At 36.9% G+C, this 15,332-nt stretch overlaps 1 protein-coding gene across 1 annotated transcript in view; it reads left to right on the top strand.

Annotated features, from left to right (window-relative positions):
- The window catches only part of oxct1a (3-oxoacid CoA transferase 1a), a 45,665-nt gene that overhangs the window by 10,117 nt on the left and 20,216 nt on the right, over positions 1–15,332 (top strand). The window contains exons 8-12 of the mRNA XM_015024145.1: positions 10,417–10,524; positions 10,756–10,870; positions 12,724–12,818; positions 13,454–13,502; positions 14,536–14,608. Coding sequence (XP_014879631.1) covers positions 10,417–10,524; positions 10,756–10,870; positions 12,724–12,818; positions 13,454–13,502; positions 14,536–14,608 — 440 coding nt within the window. The remainder of the gene's footprint in view (positions 1–10,416; positions 10,525–10,755; positions 10,871–12,723; positions 12,819–13,453; positions 13,503–14,535; positions 14,609–15,332) is intronic.

The raw sequence follows: 15,332 nt of genomic DNA on the forward strand, positions 1-15,332 counted from the left end.
TTAATTTTTAATTTCATCTTCTTTTTTTTTTTTTTTTTTTTTTTTTTTTTTTAATGAATAAAAATGACCCAAAGGGTTTGTAGACTCAGTATGCATTGGGTTTCGCTTGGAGCTTTTTTTTTCGGCTACATCCAGCTGCATTTCTAAGATTGTTTTGTAACAGTTCTTCTCACAAACGGTGGCGGATGGCAGGAATGTTGGTTGCAAAAATTGAAAGTGGATGGCATGAGTTGAAAAATATTTTAATCCTACAGTATTACAGGTTTTCAGGATTTACCTGACATATTCCAGTTAACAAGGTCTGAGAAAAAAAAAATGACGGCAAACAGCCTCTGCAAAGTTTTGTGGCTGGAGAAATTATTTTTTTACTTTACATTAGGTGTTTACCTTATTAGTGTGTAGAGGCACTGTTGTGTTTAATGGAACTGTACTTGAACCAGTTACTTGTATCTGTTGCAAATGAACCATTTTAATATATTCATTTGGAACCATTTGATTTTTTTTATTATTATTCTGCATAATTTTAATGACCCTCTTAATTTCAAACACTGAGGTTTAACCCAGAGACACTGATTCTGATCACGGATTTACTCTGTGCTGCCCAAGTAAAATGTCACAGTTAAAGGGAATTTGACTTATTGCACCAAGCCTAATTTACTTTAACTGTATCACTTAAGAGTTCACTGAGACCTTTAAGTTATATGAATTGCGAATTGTACTTTATAATGATCGAGTGGATTGAACTTTATTTAATTTTAGCCTCCTATGCAGAGCGATTAGTGGGTTCCTGTCTTTGAAATGCAGGCAGCACATGTACTACAAATGCATTAGTACATCTGTCTGTACATAATATAGTTCCTGCTCTTGTTATGCTTTGTAGATGGTTTGTGTATAAAGTTGAGTCTGGATGCTTTCGTTTTGAACACGCTAAAGGTTTGTTTTATCTCAAAACGACACACACAAAAAGTTTGCTGTTCCTTTTTTTATGATAAAAAACCTCATTGCAGGGAAAGGATTTTCTTGATTTAACTCACCTTTGTGAAAACTGAGGGAATATAATGTTATTAGAAGGCCTGGATTAACTTTTTGTTTTGTAAAATGAAAAGATGGCTTGTTCTAATGTCACTAAAGAGCAAAGTGAGCTGAAGGGTAGTGATGGACTGGACACAACTAAATTACAACCATGAACAAAATGGGTCCAATTTCATGTTATTACACAAGCCTCATGTTGGCTTTCAGCTCTACCGATTCTACGTCTTATATATATATATACTCCTTGGTATGAAATTTAGTTAAACTGTTGTCAGAAATTACGGGCTAAGCATAAATAATTACGGCTCTAACGGCTACCTAGACAGATGATTGCCTCTCAAATTATAATTTTGTCAAAAAATTTGATTATTTAAGTAGTGCAGAAAGCTTAATGGGCATGTTGCATGGATTCATTACACAGTGATTTTAAGTGTTGTATTTTTGTACTCTGCAACACAAATCAAACCTTTTTCCTTTTTTCTCCCCTCTATCTAATAAACATGCATATTCTTTGCTCTCCTCAGGAGAGAATAAGATGAAACCTGCTGATTATATTAGTTGGTACAGGTGTACAACCACGAAGCACTTGTTCAAGCTTACAGTACCTTTTTTATTGCGCCAGAGGTAACATGAATGTTATCTGTGACAACTTCTTCATGATTAGAAAGTGATAGGCACATGTTGCAATGCCATTTAAAAACCTTTTATCTCTGGTAATGATGCAATTACTGTCTCAGTGAAAATAGATTTATCTCTAGGCTTCGAGCCAGGCTTAGTCATAAATTTAGTGATCCGTCGTCATTATCGACCTGCTGTCTGGGTGCACTTGCTAAATAACCACTAGACCTTGCTGATTTTCATGAAACTGACTTTTTTTACTTGCAGCACAGCTTCCAAGTACCTCATTAGTAAGGTCTTCTACAAACACGACGACCTTCTGTTGGGCCAAATTTCATAGGATGCTTTAGTTTGTCTGCAGCCAGGTAACCTCTTAATGTTTTAGGGACTAACCAGTTAACGGTTGCCAAGGGATAGTAAATTTCAGGCTTTGGCAGATGGAGTCAGGACAAACGGGAAGTTGTAAAATAATAATTTTAACCCTAGGTTTGCTTCAGTGTTGGTAAATGGACTAATATATACATACATACACACACAAGAATTGGCCTTGACCAGTAGGAGAGCCTTATGCTTCATCTAGTAAGATGATTGGAAAAAAAAAAAAAAAAAAAAATGCTGAGTTTCTCCAAAGTAAATCAATGTCTTTTTCAATTAAACTACAAGAATTTGAAAAACTGTCGGAAAATCAGTTGTCACTGAAGAAAATTTCTAGATCATCACCAGCTCCTGCCATGGTTGCTAGGCAACCAGGTCTGCTGTTTGATTGTTCACAGTTCCATGGTATCCAGCTGCTCAGGTTTTCTCTTTTGATGCAAGTACAGCAAAACACCCCAGTGCATTATGGGAGTCAGTGTAGTAAATCACAGTAGTTTTTGCCATAATTCGACAATTGGTCGTCGGGTAAATGACACAGTTCAATAAATTTGTGTGCTCTGCAACCACTCGTGCAAGAATTTATATCTTTGCATGTTTTGTTTGTGTAACTGGAGGAGAGCTCTAACTGCATATAAATGACCTGTATTCCGAGTGATTTATCAGCCTCCCACTGTACATTTGTGTGGAAACAAAAATAGCAGTTGTTCTTCGCACCTTAAGCCAGATTTTGTTTTTATGGTTGAGGTTTGTTAAATGTTTTAAAATGGGCAAAATATTCATAAGAATGATTTGACTTCATGATTTGATTCATTTCTGCTGCCTCTAATTGGTGGCAAATCACAGTTTTGTGCGATGCACAGGGCTGCTGTAAAAACACATCACAACCAGTGTACCCAAAATTAAATGAGGCTTTGAGCTTCTTTTAGAAGCAACCTAGCCCACACTTATACTAATAAGAGCAATGCTAAAAAGTCTGCAACTCTCTAAATCTGTTTGTCGGTCATAACTGTTGTGAAATATTTAAAAATTCCTCATTAAGGCTAGTAGTTGAAAACCAATATAAAAATAATGGGATGAGGAATGACTCGCTGTACTTGTGCGAAAAAGAAATAATTCAAGAGTTTTGTGCTTGGCTGATACTGTTGCAGAAGATCTCCATAGTGTGGTACTGACTAAAATTCCTTTGTTGCTGTTGTACATTGGGAATGCACACCCTTTGAAAGTATTGGGATTTCTTCCTGAAGCGCTTTAACATGAAATGCTTTATGTGATCATCGTCGTATTGTCTAGTTTGCAGAAGTAGGTTTAAAATGTTAAGTAACACTTCCCAACTTAAATACATTTTCTAATGTATTGACTAATAAGATACAAAACTCACCACCCGCTTTAGTAGGGCTAACTGGCTAGTGTCAGATTGGATCACCCACTGCTATCTACATTCATCCTGCTGCCGATTTGTGGACCGAGAGAACCGTTTGAGAATTTGAGCTTTGTGACGTGGTGAAACATCCTGCAGGAAGTTGTCAATCAAATTGCCCTTCTTTTCCATTCTGATGTTCAGTTTGAATTACAGACAGCCGTCTTCACCACAATTAGGTGCTTGGAGGCATCGAGTTGTTGCCATATGACTTGCTTATTTGCTAAATGTGTGTTTAATTTGCTAATTTGTATTACCAAGTAATTGGATGGGTATACTTAATGCAGTGGCTGCATATGATGCACAGTTTTCATTGCAGACTAGTATTTAGTAATTTGAACTTTGTGTGTTTTGTCCTTTGAATTTTGTTGGTTTGCTTCCTCCAGTTTTTGCTCCTGAAATATTAAATCTTATCTTGAATCCCCACTGTAGTGTTTCGGTGATACTGAATATCTTGTGTCTTGTTTGACCTTTTGCTGGAATTTCAATTACAGTCAACAACCCTAGGTGTTATTTACTACTGCTCATTTTGTCTCCTTGGACTTTCTGGTCTTATTTTTTTCTGTCTTTGTCTTTCTTTCACTTTCTCAACAAATCAAATTACCTTCCCGCCAAAACAAGTTGATCATTTGACTTTGTGGACATAAAATGTGCAGTGCTCTCATTTTTACATAACCTTTAGTAAGGGCTCTTATGAGCGCTCTGTGTGATCACTGTGAGGTTTTAGTCACAGTAGCAACCCTTGTTGTATTATTGCCTGGAACACTGAACTGCCAGCTGGAACTTGGCCGACAGAACTGTAGTCACAATGAACTATTGGATTAGTGACCAATACATTCTCTTGTTTTTTTTTTTTGTTTTGTTTTATTCCCTGTTTTGACCTCATGCCGTTTAGTCAATCATTGTACATTAAGAATTGAGGGCATTTCCTCATATAGTTAGATAGTCCTTCAATAGTCATAAATATAATTAAGTAAACAGTCTATTACAGTTTATGTTCTTCTTGAGGCATATCCTCTCTGCTTAAGGGATTCCTTAGTAGGTTGTCATCTGAATTTGTCTTAGACAAAATGCATATTCTTTTTTTTTTTTTTTTCCTATAGTTTCTTATAAGATATAAACTTATGTGATTGGTCTGTTCCCAGTGCGCAGGAATAAATGTGCGTCATTTGGAGAAATATATTTTTGCTTCTTGTGTTATCAGCGGTTGCCAGTCGGATGGCTAACTCCTGTTTCCCAGGTGCTATTGAGGCAGTCGAGTTTCCACAGAGAGGAAACAGATTGCTCGCGATGCCTGTATTTTGGGTTAGAGGATGGAGTCTGCACTGATCCCAGAAAGTGACAACAGAGCATGGCCAAGTGCCCACACAATGGGGAGAGGATGGAAAGACTAAAAATACACACAGTAATGAGAGTGCGGTGTCGTATTCACTTTGTTTCCTGGAGCCATTTCTTCTCATCTTCTTGCTGTCCAGTTTTAGTATTTGTCCTTGCGAAACACTTTTAGACTGACTATGAATTCGAATAGCTTCACCATTACTGCGCGAGGTACTTAATAATTTATCATTACCGGTGGTTTATACTGATATTTTAAAATTCTGAATTACTTAGTCTTATTTTATCCTGTTTTAAAAATATGTGAATATCTGAGCTCCAGTGTGCACCTTAAACTTCTACATTGCAGCTTGTCAGCCATATTTGTGTGATTGTGTGTGGAGGCTGCAATGTATTTGTAGTTTTACTGAACTGTGAAGTCTGACGTTCTTGTCATCTTGATGATTTTGGTTTGTCTGGGCGGTTTTGTTAAAAGAACTCTCATAAATAAAAGACCCTAACGATAAAATCACCGTTTTCCATGTTCCATAGAACAAACTGCATATAGCTGAAACCACTAATGCTGAAGAGCTAAAGGCTTGGAGTTGTCAGTTTTCCCAGACAAAAATATGACTAATGCTGCCAAAGTTGTGGTCTACTTTGAAATCTTCAGACATGCATCAAAAAGTGTACATTTAGCTCAGTTTTTTGAGTAATTTCAAAAGATTGCTGACTTTCAAACTAAAAGTTAATGACCTTAAATAGCATTTTAGTATTGACATCTAAAACTAACAAATTCAACCTAATGGCTTGTTTCTTATAAATGCTACACTGATCATCATCTGTTGGATAAAAAGTAATTTCAGTCTGTCATCTTAAAACCAGATGTAAAATGTGTGCATTTGAGTACAAAAGTCATGTTTCTAACACTACAACTAATATTGTTGAAATTTCTTGAATGAATAGAAATCAGTTCTCCAGATTGTGCATGACGATTCAGAATCCCTCATCTGTTTGGCGTAATTGCAAAGACTGTTTCTGTTCATGAGCAATATGTATTTAATCAGTTAATGTCAGGCTATTGTGGTAAGGTAATTTGGTTTAGTACAGAACGTGTCTGCTTCTCTTTTGTGTGACATTTGATAAAGGAACAACATTGGTAATTTATTTGTAATTGTTTGAAAAACCTGTATTTTGTTTACGACCAGACAGAATCCTATTATAAAACACAATGTACCTCACTTCATTCTTCGACTTGGCGATTGGGAAATAATGTGATCTTTTATCCTGTTTGCGCTCCTGTCAGCCAAATAAACAACATTCTTTTCGTACTTTCAGAAAAATTTAGGTTAATTTATAATTTTTTACGCTGTCTCTTTTAGATTGTATGTTTTATATCAAGCTTATTATATAGACATAAGTATACATTTAATTTTACACTCAAAATATTTGGGATGTTCATAGTGTGCATCTGCTTTTCCTTAAAATTGCATTGGGAACACTTGTGTAGTAGCACTTGGCTGCAGGATTTGGTTGGATTGTAAACGGAGCCATGTGAGATTAACAAGATTTGACAAAGCTTGTGGGCTAAAAAAGCGCACCCTCTCAAAAGAAAAGAAAAAAAAAAAAAACCTTGCTGTGTCCCCAGAGGGCACTTTGATTCCCTGTGTCCCTCTGCCAGCTCACTTCATGCCTCGCTTTGCTCTCATTGATGTGAAAATCTGTCTACAAATACGGGAATATCAATCTCAATGCATGTCTATTTACTTACTCAACACACCTGCTCAATTGTATGTGTGTGTGTGTGTTTTTTTTAATTTATTTTATTTTAATGTTTTATCCTTCCTTGTCCGCTGAACCTCCTGTGCATTCGGGACACATCACATAGATGAAAGGAACTGAGGCTTTTTATCTGCGCGGCACATTTAAATTGTATGAGCTTCTTATTGTGCTGTGATTTAGCTTTGGAAGTCTAATTGAAACTGCTGCTAAATTCGAGGTCTGTTTGTTTTAGAGAGCGCAAAAACAAAAAAAGAGAAAAATCTGTATGAAAAAAATCCACTTCTGAAGTGTGGATTTATTTGTTTGCTGCTTCTCAGTGGACTCCCATGTGTTCACTGAAGAGATAAAGTGCCAGCTAAATGATTTTATCTTTGGCCTTGAAAGGTATGCAAACTGTTTGTTGCGATTTTAGTCTTAGTATTTTGCTACAGTTTCCGTCTTGATAAAAAAGGTCTCATGAATTCACTACTATCAAAATCTCAGACTGAGTCCCCTGGGCAAAGATGAGTTAAATATGCTAGACTCCTGTTGCTGTGCTTCCATCAGTCTCATTCTTTATCCAGCATCAGAAGTTTACTACAAACCAGCCTAAAGACCCATAAAAGGAGTCTAAAATCACTTTACAATCCTAAGTGGCCTTAGCTCCTCAGAGACCAAAGCCTTCGTATCCATGACAACACGAAGATGGGATCCACTCCTGGCCATTGACTCCTCTCAGTCAGCGCCGAGAACTGAGGGAGAGAAGCAGAGATAAGGAGAGATTCAATTCAATTTGCTCTGAACGGCTGCCCCTCATGTAGATGGAATAAGTAGGTTACACAGTGAGCTGCACAGGAAGCAAAGCACTGAAAAGTAGAAGTGAAGCAGAGAATTGTGTTGTTGTGGTTAAATTCTCTTTCAGTCACTAGAAACATGATTGCTTTTGTGCAGAGCTTTTTTTCCCCCTTTTATATTACATTTTCAACATTCCCCCCCCCCCCCCCCATAAGAATCATTTTATGAACCATGTGAGGAACACAGCAAATGTGGGAGAATGCTCTCAGGTCAGATATGACGAAAAGGTAACTTTTTGAGCTGCATGGGAAACGCTATTCGGGAAAAATAACAAACATTGCACTTTATTGAACATGGTAGTGACAGCATCATCCTGTGGGGATGTGTTCTTGCAGCAGGGAAAGAAAGCTGGGGAAAATAGATGGAGCTAAATGCCGAGCAATCCTGTGGGGAGAAGAAAACAGTTGGAGGCTGCAAAGGACTTGAGGCAACCTAAAAACACACAACCAGATTTAAAACATAATAGTTTAGGTCAGACTGCATCATTTTACAATCTGCGTACCACAGCTGGCTCTTTGAAGATGGCGTTTTATTTATCAGTAGGAACCAGGCCCTAGCAGACTAGCATTGTAAACATGTCTAGTACCAAGGAAGATCAAGAGATGCATAACTGGTTGAGGCAGAGTTAGACTTTTTCTGAGGATGCGCTGCTTAAATTTTGAAATACAAAACAGCCATTGAGATATGAAAGTTTGCTGCTTTTAAGTTGTTTTTAATATCTCCATATTTATTTCTATCTCTGTGGACGTACACGTGTGTATATTTATGTCTGTATACCAAGTCTTGCATTTCTTTTTAACTAAATAGATCAACCTGTATATGCTTGCCATTTTTCCATATCTGCAATTCAAAATCATCATGTTTAACACACTACCATTGTAATTTGTTTGTATTTTTAGTCATTTCTTTTTGTTTACTTCTTTTTCTGCAGCTAAGATCCCCTTAGAATTGTTTTTCAGTTTTTCAACTAGAAATTTTTAATGCATTATAATGTTTTTTGTTTTTTTTTCTCAGATTGCATTTCCAAAAGGTTTTAAAAACAATGTCACATTTTCTTTCCATTTCACAATTGTACAGCCGATCACTTAAAATCCGATTAAAATACAGCTTTGGTTGTAACCTGACAAAATGTGAAAAATTCAAGGAGACGTTTGCAAGGCATTCATTTCATGAAAGAAACACAGGAGTTTTTAAATGTTTTGAGCAGACGACTAATGGCCAACAAGATTAGTGGAGCCCACACATGCTGCACAGCTCCATTTTCACACCTGTTAGGGGGTAGGCTGCTGGGAGCCTGCTTTTTAGCACATCCTAATGTTACCTAAGGAGAGAAGAAGGCAGGTGTATTTCTTGTGGGATTTTTATACCAGTCATGTTGACCGAGCGCTGTTTAAATCGATACCCATTTCCATCTCCGTCCTGTTAGTCAGACAGAAATAATCCCCTACGTACACTTCTCTGCTGGTGCTGCACACTTTCTTCAAAAAGGTGATGGATGCACTTGTCTGAGTCTAGAATACAATGTGTTGTATTCTAGACAACACATTGTATTCTAGATTGTATAATTAATTTTTAATTCTGTGTTAAGTCTGAGAGTAATTGAAAGGTTTTATTTAAACTGTGCATGTTTATTTTTGCAGAAGGCGGCTGCGTTTAGTCTTGATACACCGATAGTTTTTCTCCTATGCACCTCTGCTCTTCTCCTCCCCTGATCCCTGGATCAAGCTGTATATCCTGTGCTTGTTGCATCAGATGATCCTTTTCTTTGTTCACGTAGCCAAGCTGGATTTAGGTACACAGTCGGCTTTTACTGGCCTCTGTGGAGTTGCTGAACGAAAAGCTAGAAAAACCTAGACTCCGTGCCTAATGCTGGACATTTTTCAATGTGAAATTCACAATTTTAGCCAAAAATGGAGACTTGCAGGACCAAATATATGATTTTGCACTAACTCTAAAAGTGTTGTTGACTTTTAGTTTGCCTTGTATAAGCATTCATACCCTTTGAACTTTTTTTGTTACAGTACAGTAACAAACCTCATTTTTTTAACTGGTATTTTATGTGTTAGACCAACACAAAGTTGTGATTATTTATAAAGTTGAAGGACAATGACGTGTGGTTTTCAGTTCTGAAAGTGTGGTTTATTTTTGTATTCTCCCTTCTTTTTCTCTATGGTCTTGCCACATATTTTCAATTTGGATTTAGGTTTGAACTTTGACAGACCCAAAAACCAAAAATTTTTGACTTATCTACTTGTAGCTTCGACATAGTTGAACTTGGAAAGCAAAATCGTTGCTAGAGATGAAAATGGCGGAGCCTGAAGTCCATGACCTTTTTTTAGCATTTGTGCAGTAAATATTGTGATGTTTGTGGGATTCTGCAGTCGACAGCATTCGACTCCTGCAACTGAAAATGCTGTTGATAGCTGTCGCTCACTAACTGCGCTTGCGTAAGTATACAGGGTCAGTTACGCCACTTTTCATTCAGTGAAAAGTTCAAAATAGGAAGTAGAGTATACTGAATGGACTGAAAAATGTGACCTTTACAAGCTAAATTCCACAGAATTGTAACAAATTGCACTATATAAAACGCATGCAATCAATTTTCAGTGTATTAATTTATGTCAATGTATTGATTTTTTTTTTTTTTTTTTTTTTTTTAAAACCCATGTGTCAGATTTTTTTCCACTTCACAATGGTGTGCAGCTTTGTTGAAAAATGTAGGGGTGTCAATACTTTGGCGAGGCACTACAAGTTGCTCATTTAATTCCATGTTTGATATCAGTAATGATCTCTAAAACCTGAGAAATCAAAATATCTGCAGATAACATTATCTTGATTGCTGCACATCAGCAAAAACTCAGCAGTTTTTTTTTTTCTTTTTTATACCAGCTTAACTTTCTGAATTTCATAACCCGTTGGACAGGGGTTATTTTCTGGTACTGTAATTCCAACACTGCATGGTTTCTCTATCTGAACTTTCAATCTCGGGGATCGTGGGTCAATTTGGAGACGAAGCTGGTGCTCATTATTCTGTCTCTCTGCAGGTGGAGGAGGTGGTAGATGTTGGGACGTTTGCTGCAGAGGACATACACATACCCAGTATCTTTGTCCACAGGATTGTTCAGGGAGCCAGCTATGAGAAAAGAATCGAGGTACAAAAATAAGGCCCGTCGGAGTTTACATAAATGGAAGGATCATTTGACAGTGAGATGTTGTTGCAGTGTCTATTATAGACATTCTTTCACAGTAAGGGCATTATCGTAGGGTTTCATTGTGTAAAACCCACAGATTCCATGTTTTATCCCTGTGTCATTGCGCTTGCTCAGAAATAGACTCCCAAGATGCCGTCTTGCCGTTTCTCATCCATTTCTGTGTGCTTCTAGAAACGCACTGTGAGAAAAGGCCAAGAAGAAAAGCCCAAACCAAAGAAGGATTCAGACATTGTTCGGGAAAGGATCATTCGCAGGGCAGCACTGGAGTTTGAAGATGGCATGTATGGTATCCTTTGACATCCTTTTGGTTGAAGGCTGTGTGCTTTCGTAATAGTAGACTGAAGCAGACAATGTATGTCTTGTGTATGTAGTCACATTAATGAAAATATGATTGAAAAGTTTATTTATTGTAGTAACTCAAATGACTAAAAGAATTATTAAAATTAACTACACATAAACTATTTTAACTAGTTAACTAGAATGGGTTTTTCATTTACATCTAATGAAAATACAAGATTTAAGATTGGAATATTGCATCAGAGCAATGCAAAAACAATTTTTAATATAGACATTTGGGCTTAATGAAAGTATACTTAATGCATGTTTTAAAGGATATTTTCAAAAGATACTTTTAATCCGACAAATGAGCCTTATCAGAATGCGTATTCTTTATTAAAAATAACTATATCTTCACACTGGTAGTGATATGTCAATATTTTTAAAACTATTCTGGTGTAACAATAGACATGCAGCCTGGGTGTTTGGTAGTGATGCCAGAAAGTGTTTCTATCATCACAAACCAATAATGATGCTACCTATGGAGTTTTATTTATATATATATATATATATTGAACTGGAAGGGTGTGGTTAGGTAAACAATCCATCTGGGTGTAAAACTAATGCTGGAAGAGAACCCTCCACACACCATCACAGATCCTCTGCTGTCCCTGGCAGTGGCCATAAAGTACTTTTTCCACATTTTCATATGTGAAACACCGACCAATCCTGATCGAATCTTTTTTTCTTCCATCAAAAAATAAAAGTTGGTGGGTATTTAGTATTTTAGCAAGATTATGACGTGAAACATGAAGTCATATTGGCAGTAAATTAATTCAATTTTTTATAGCCTTATAAGTCTCCAGACCTAAATCCTATTTAAAAATATGTGAGGTGTGCTACAGACAAGAGAGAATTGGAGAGGAACCAGAACTAGAACCTTGAATCCAGAGAGGTGGGGAAAAGGTAACAATTATAGATCTTGCTCTCACTGTATGCTGCAATTATGTGAAATTTCATATTAGAAGACTAAGTGCTGCTCTGTTTGCAAAGACTGGCTATATTGGTTTTGACAGCAGGGGTACCAATAATTGTCCCTTATGGTGCAATGAGTGACTGACCCAACCCCTCCAATCCTGTTCATTAACATCCCTAACCCATGATTAGGACGGAAGAAGCCTTTTGAAAGCAATTTTTGATGATCTCCCTACTGAAAAAAATTGCAAAAATGTTTTTACATGTTACAAAAAGAGGTATTTTGCGAATCATTGTCAGGAACTCCATCAAACACAAATAGCTTTGTAATAAATACTTGTATTTCTGTACACGGCAGTGTATGGTATTTGATTTCATTATTTTCTAAGTTCTGTTAAGCATAGAAAAGATTTCTTACAAATATTTGTATTTCAACTCTTTTGCCCATCATTTAAAAGTCTTTCATTCCTTTCTTTCTGGCATGTTCCTTCATTTCTTCTTCTCCTTGTCCTTTGTTCCCTTATTTTCTTTTTCTTCTCTTTTATTCCTTTCAAGAGTCATCCTTCTTTTCTTGCACCCCTCTAGTCTTTTGTCCTACCCCCCGTCCATCTCTTCCTTGCCACCTTTGATCATCCTTATTTCCAGCTGCTTGTTTTTGAACATTACATGTTTAAATCCTGCCTGTTGCAGAAATATTTGCCAAAAATAAACTTTCAAATTGAACATTTTAAGTGAGTTCAAGTGACTGAAAACTCTGAAAAGTTGAGTCTGGAAAAGTATTTTGACTTAAATGTGTAGGAGCCCAGCCCACTTTCAGCAAATATATGATATTTGACTTTTGTCTCATGAATATACATCATACATTTTTCTTAACTTAAAGAAAAACAGCCAACCTTGGTATTGGTATCCCCATGTTGGCCAGCAACTTCATCAAACCAGACATCACTGTACACCTCCAAAGTGAAAACGGACTCTTGGGACTGGTAAGAGTTTTCCTTGCCGCATTCAAAGACATCGAGTTGAAAGAATGGTCAATTTCACAGAGGTGAGGGCTTTAAAGCAAAACTATGCTTAGAGTGTACGGGAAGATAAATAGTCAGACGTTAAACTTTATCTTTGGTAGTTCGGTCCTAATTTGAGATGTGCAAGGTTCATTATATAACGGATTGTGGCAGTTTGACACTTTTTCCTTCCATTTTTTGTTACAGTCATTATTTGCTGCCTGAGTCTTTTAACAAAGGCTGCTGAAGCTGCTGTGGAATGACTTTGCAATTGGTTGTTTGCAGAAGTATGTGGGTGCCTACTGCCTATGCAGTTTTTTTTTTTTTTTTTTTTTTTTTTTTTTTTTTTCAAAGCTTCCTTTAATTAAAAGCCCCGGTTTTTCAAGAGGTGTCCTCTTCACCTTTCTTCTCTACTCCTTTCACTTTTTTGGTGAAAGAATTGCTCCCTTTGTTGTACACAGGGGGGAAAAAAAATCAATATCTTATCTAATGTAGAGATGTGATTGTATCTGTCTCTGTCTTGAAAGATCATGGCTGGGCAGGATGAGTGACGTGTGTGAGTGGAGGTATGCTTGTGCTCCTGTGTGCACACTCATGTTTCATTTCTTTTTGGATAGGGGCCCTACCCCACTGAGAATGAAGTGGATGCAGACCTTATTAATGCTGGTAAGGTTTATTGATCAAGGTTTATTGATCCAGATCTAAAGCCAATTCAGAAAAGATACATTTATATTTGAGGAGAAAAAAAGGAAAATGAAAGTAGACAATGCAAGATTTTGGGTAGATAAAGAAGTGTTTGGGGTTTGCATACAATCTTATACATGCCTCTGCATTGCTTAATTAATTCTGTCACTCAAGAGTTGGTTTTTCTTTCTCTCCCTCATATGCTTTTTTAAGACCTTGCAAAAAAATTCACACATTTCACATTTAAACGGGAATAATATAAAATATGTGTTATGCATAATTGTCATATCCTCTATAATACAGGATTTTATGTGTTTGACCAACATAAAGTAGAATATTATTGTGATTGTTGTCGGAAGCGAAATGATTCACCGTTTTGTTTTTTTTACAAATTACAATCTAAAACAGTTTCCATGCATATATTTCAGCTCCTTTTTGTTCTGAAACCCCAGAACATAATAACCCTACTTCCTTACGAAGTTACCTAAATAGTGGTTTTTCACCTTCCAATAGGACTGTGACTCAAATCACACATCTAGACTCACAATGGAATATTTTATATATGTATGTAGTCCAGATCAAAAGCCAATTCAGAATTTTGGCGAGACTTGAACATGTGTGCATCGTCTCTCCATCCATTTTGACAGAGCGTGAGCTCTTCACATCAGCGGTTACCACAATAATACGGTTGTTCAAAGCATTGATTCTGGGTTCTGAAAACATTTGCAAGAATGTTTTCAGAACATTCAAAATATTAGCTGCGCAGATTTTGAGAGCTCTTTTGCTTTCTCCTGCACAATTACGCCGCATAAGGTTCACATCAGGCCACTGTCACAATCGCAAACATGATTTTTGCAAGGCGCTGTATGTATTAGCATCTTTTCTTTTTAAATCTTGATTCAAAAATTGACCTACTATATTTTAATTTAATTTTATTGCTTTTGCAAATACCACGTGCTGTTAAGTCTATTGCTGTAATGTATTAACCCTTGCACTTTGTGTCCCTATTCTGCAGGGAAGGAGACTGTCACTGTACTCCCGGGGGCTGCCTATTTTTCCAGTGATGAGTCATTTGCCATGATCCGAGGGTAAGACCGTGACAAACAAGCTTTGAAAACTTTATTTGCAGAGCGAAAGTTAGTTATGGGTGACATTTAAATGGAATCGCACTATACAAATCCTTAAAAAAATAGGTTTCATAATATGATGACTCAACCCCATGGACTGAGGGTATTGTGGGAAGAAATGCCACATTTCCTCCAAATCGGATACTCATTTTCCTTCCAAACCACCTCCTTAAAGATATAAACATGATTTACCACAGGACACCAGGATGTGAAACATTGGATAATAACAAATGGCTGCTGTCACCAGCCCAACTAGACAGCAGCCTTGTCAATATATCCTAAGTCTCTTGTTTTTATTGATTTGCCTGCTGACTGATATTGCCCACCCGTGCTCCCTGCAGCATTAGTTTTGTTTGGCCACCCAGAGGAAATTCAATAGTGGTCATAAACAATAATGTCCAGTCACACTGTCTGAGGCTAAAAGGAACCAAGCTGAATTTGTACTCACTTTGGTCTCCCGCTGTGAAGACGCAATGGAGAGTTTAAGAGATTCTGTGAGATGGATTGCTAGCGGCTAAAGCATACACAATTAGACAAGCTAAGCTGCTAGCCTTTATCATTTAACTGTAGCTGCTTGGAATGGAAGTGTTGACCGACAGGTTAGAGTTTCAAGAATCATATATTTTTCCACAGGTTTACACGAACTGCACTAATCACAAAAATTGGATCCATAAGGGTTTTAAAA

Source organism: Poecilia latipinna, unplaced genomic scaffold (assembly GCF_001443285.1).
Source record: "Poecilia latipinna isolate Pla-1442-1.1 unplaced genomic scaffold, P_latipinna-1.0 Scaffold91, whole genome shotgun sequence".
NCBI classification, from domain to species: Eukaryota; Metazoa; Chordata; class Actinopteri; order Cyprinodontiformes; family Poeciliidae; genus Poecilia; species Poecilia latipinna.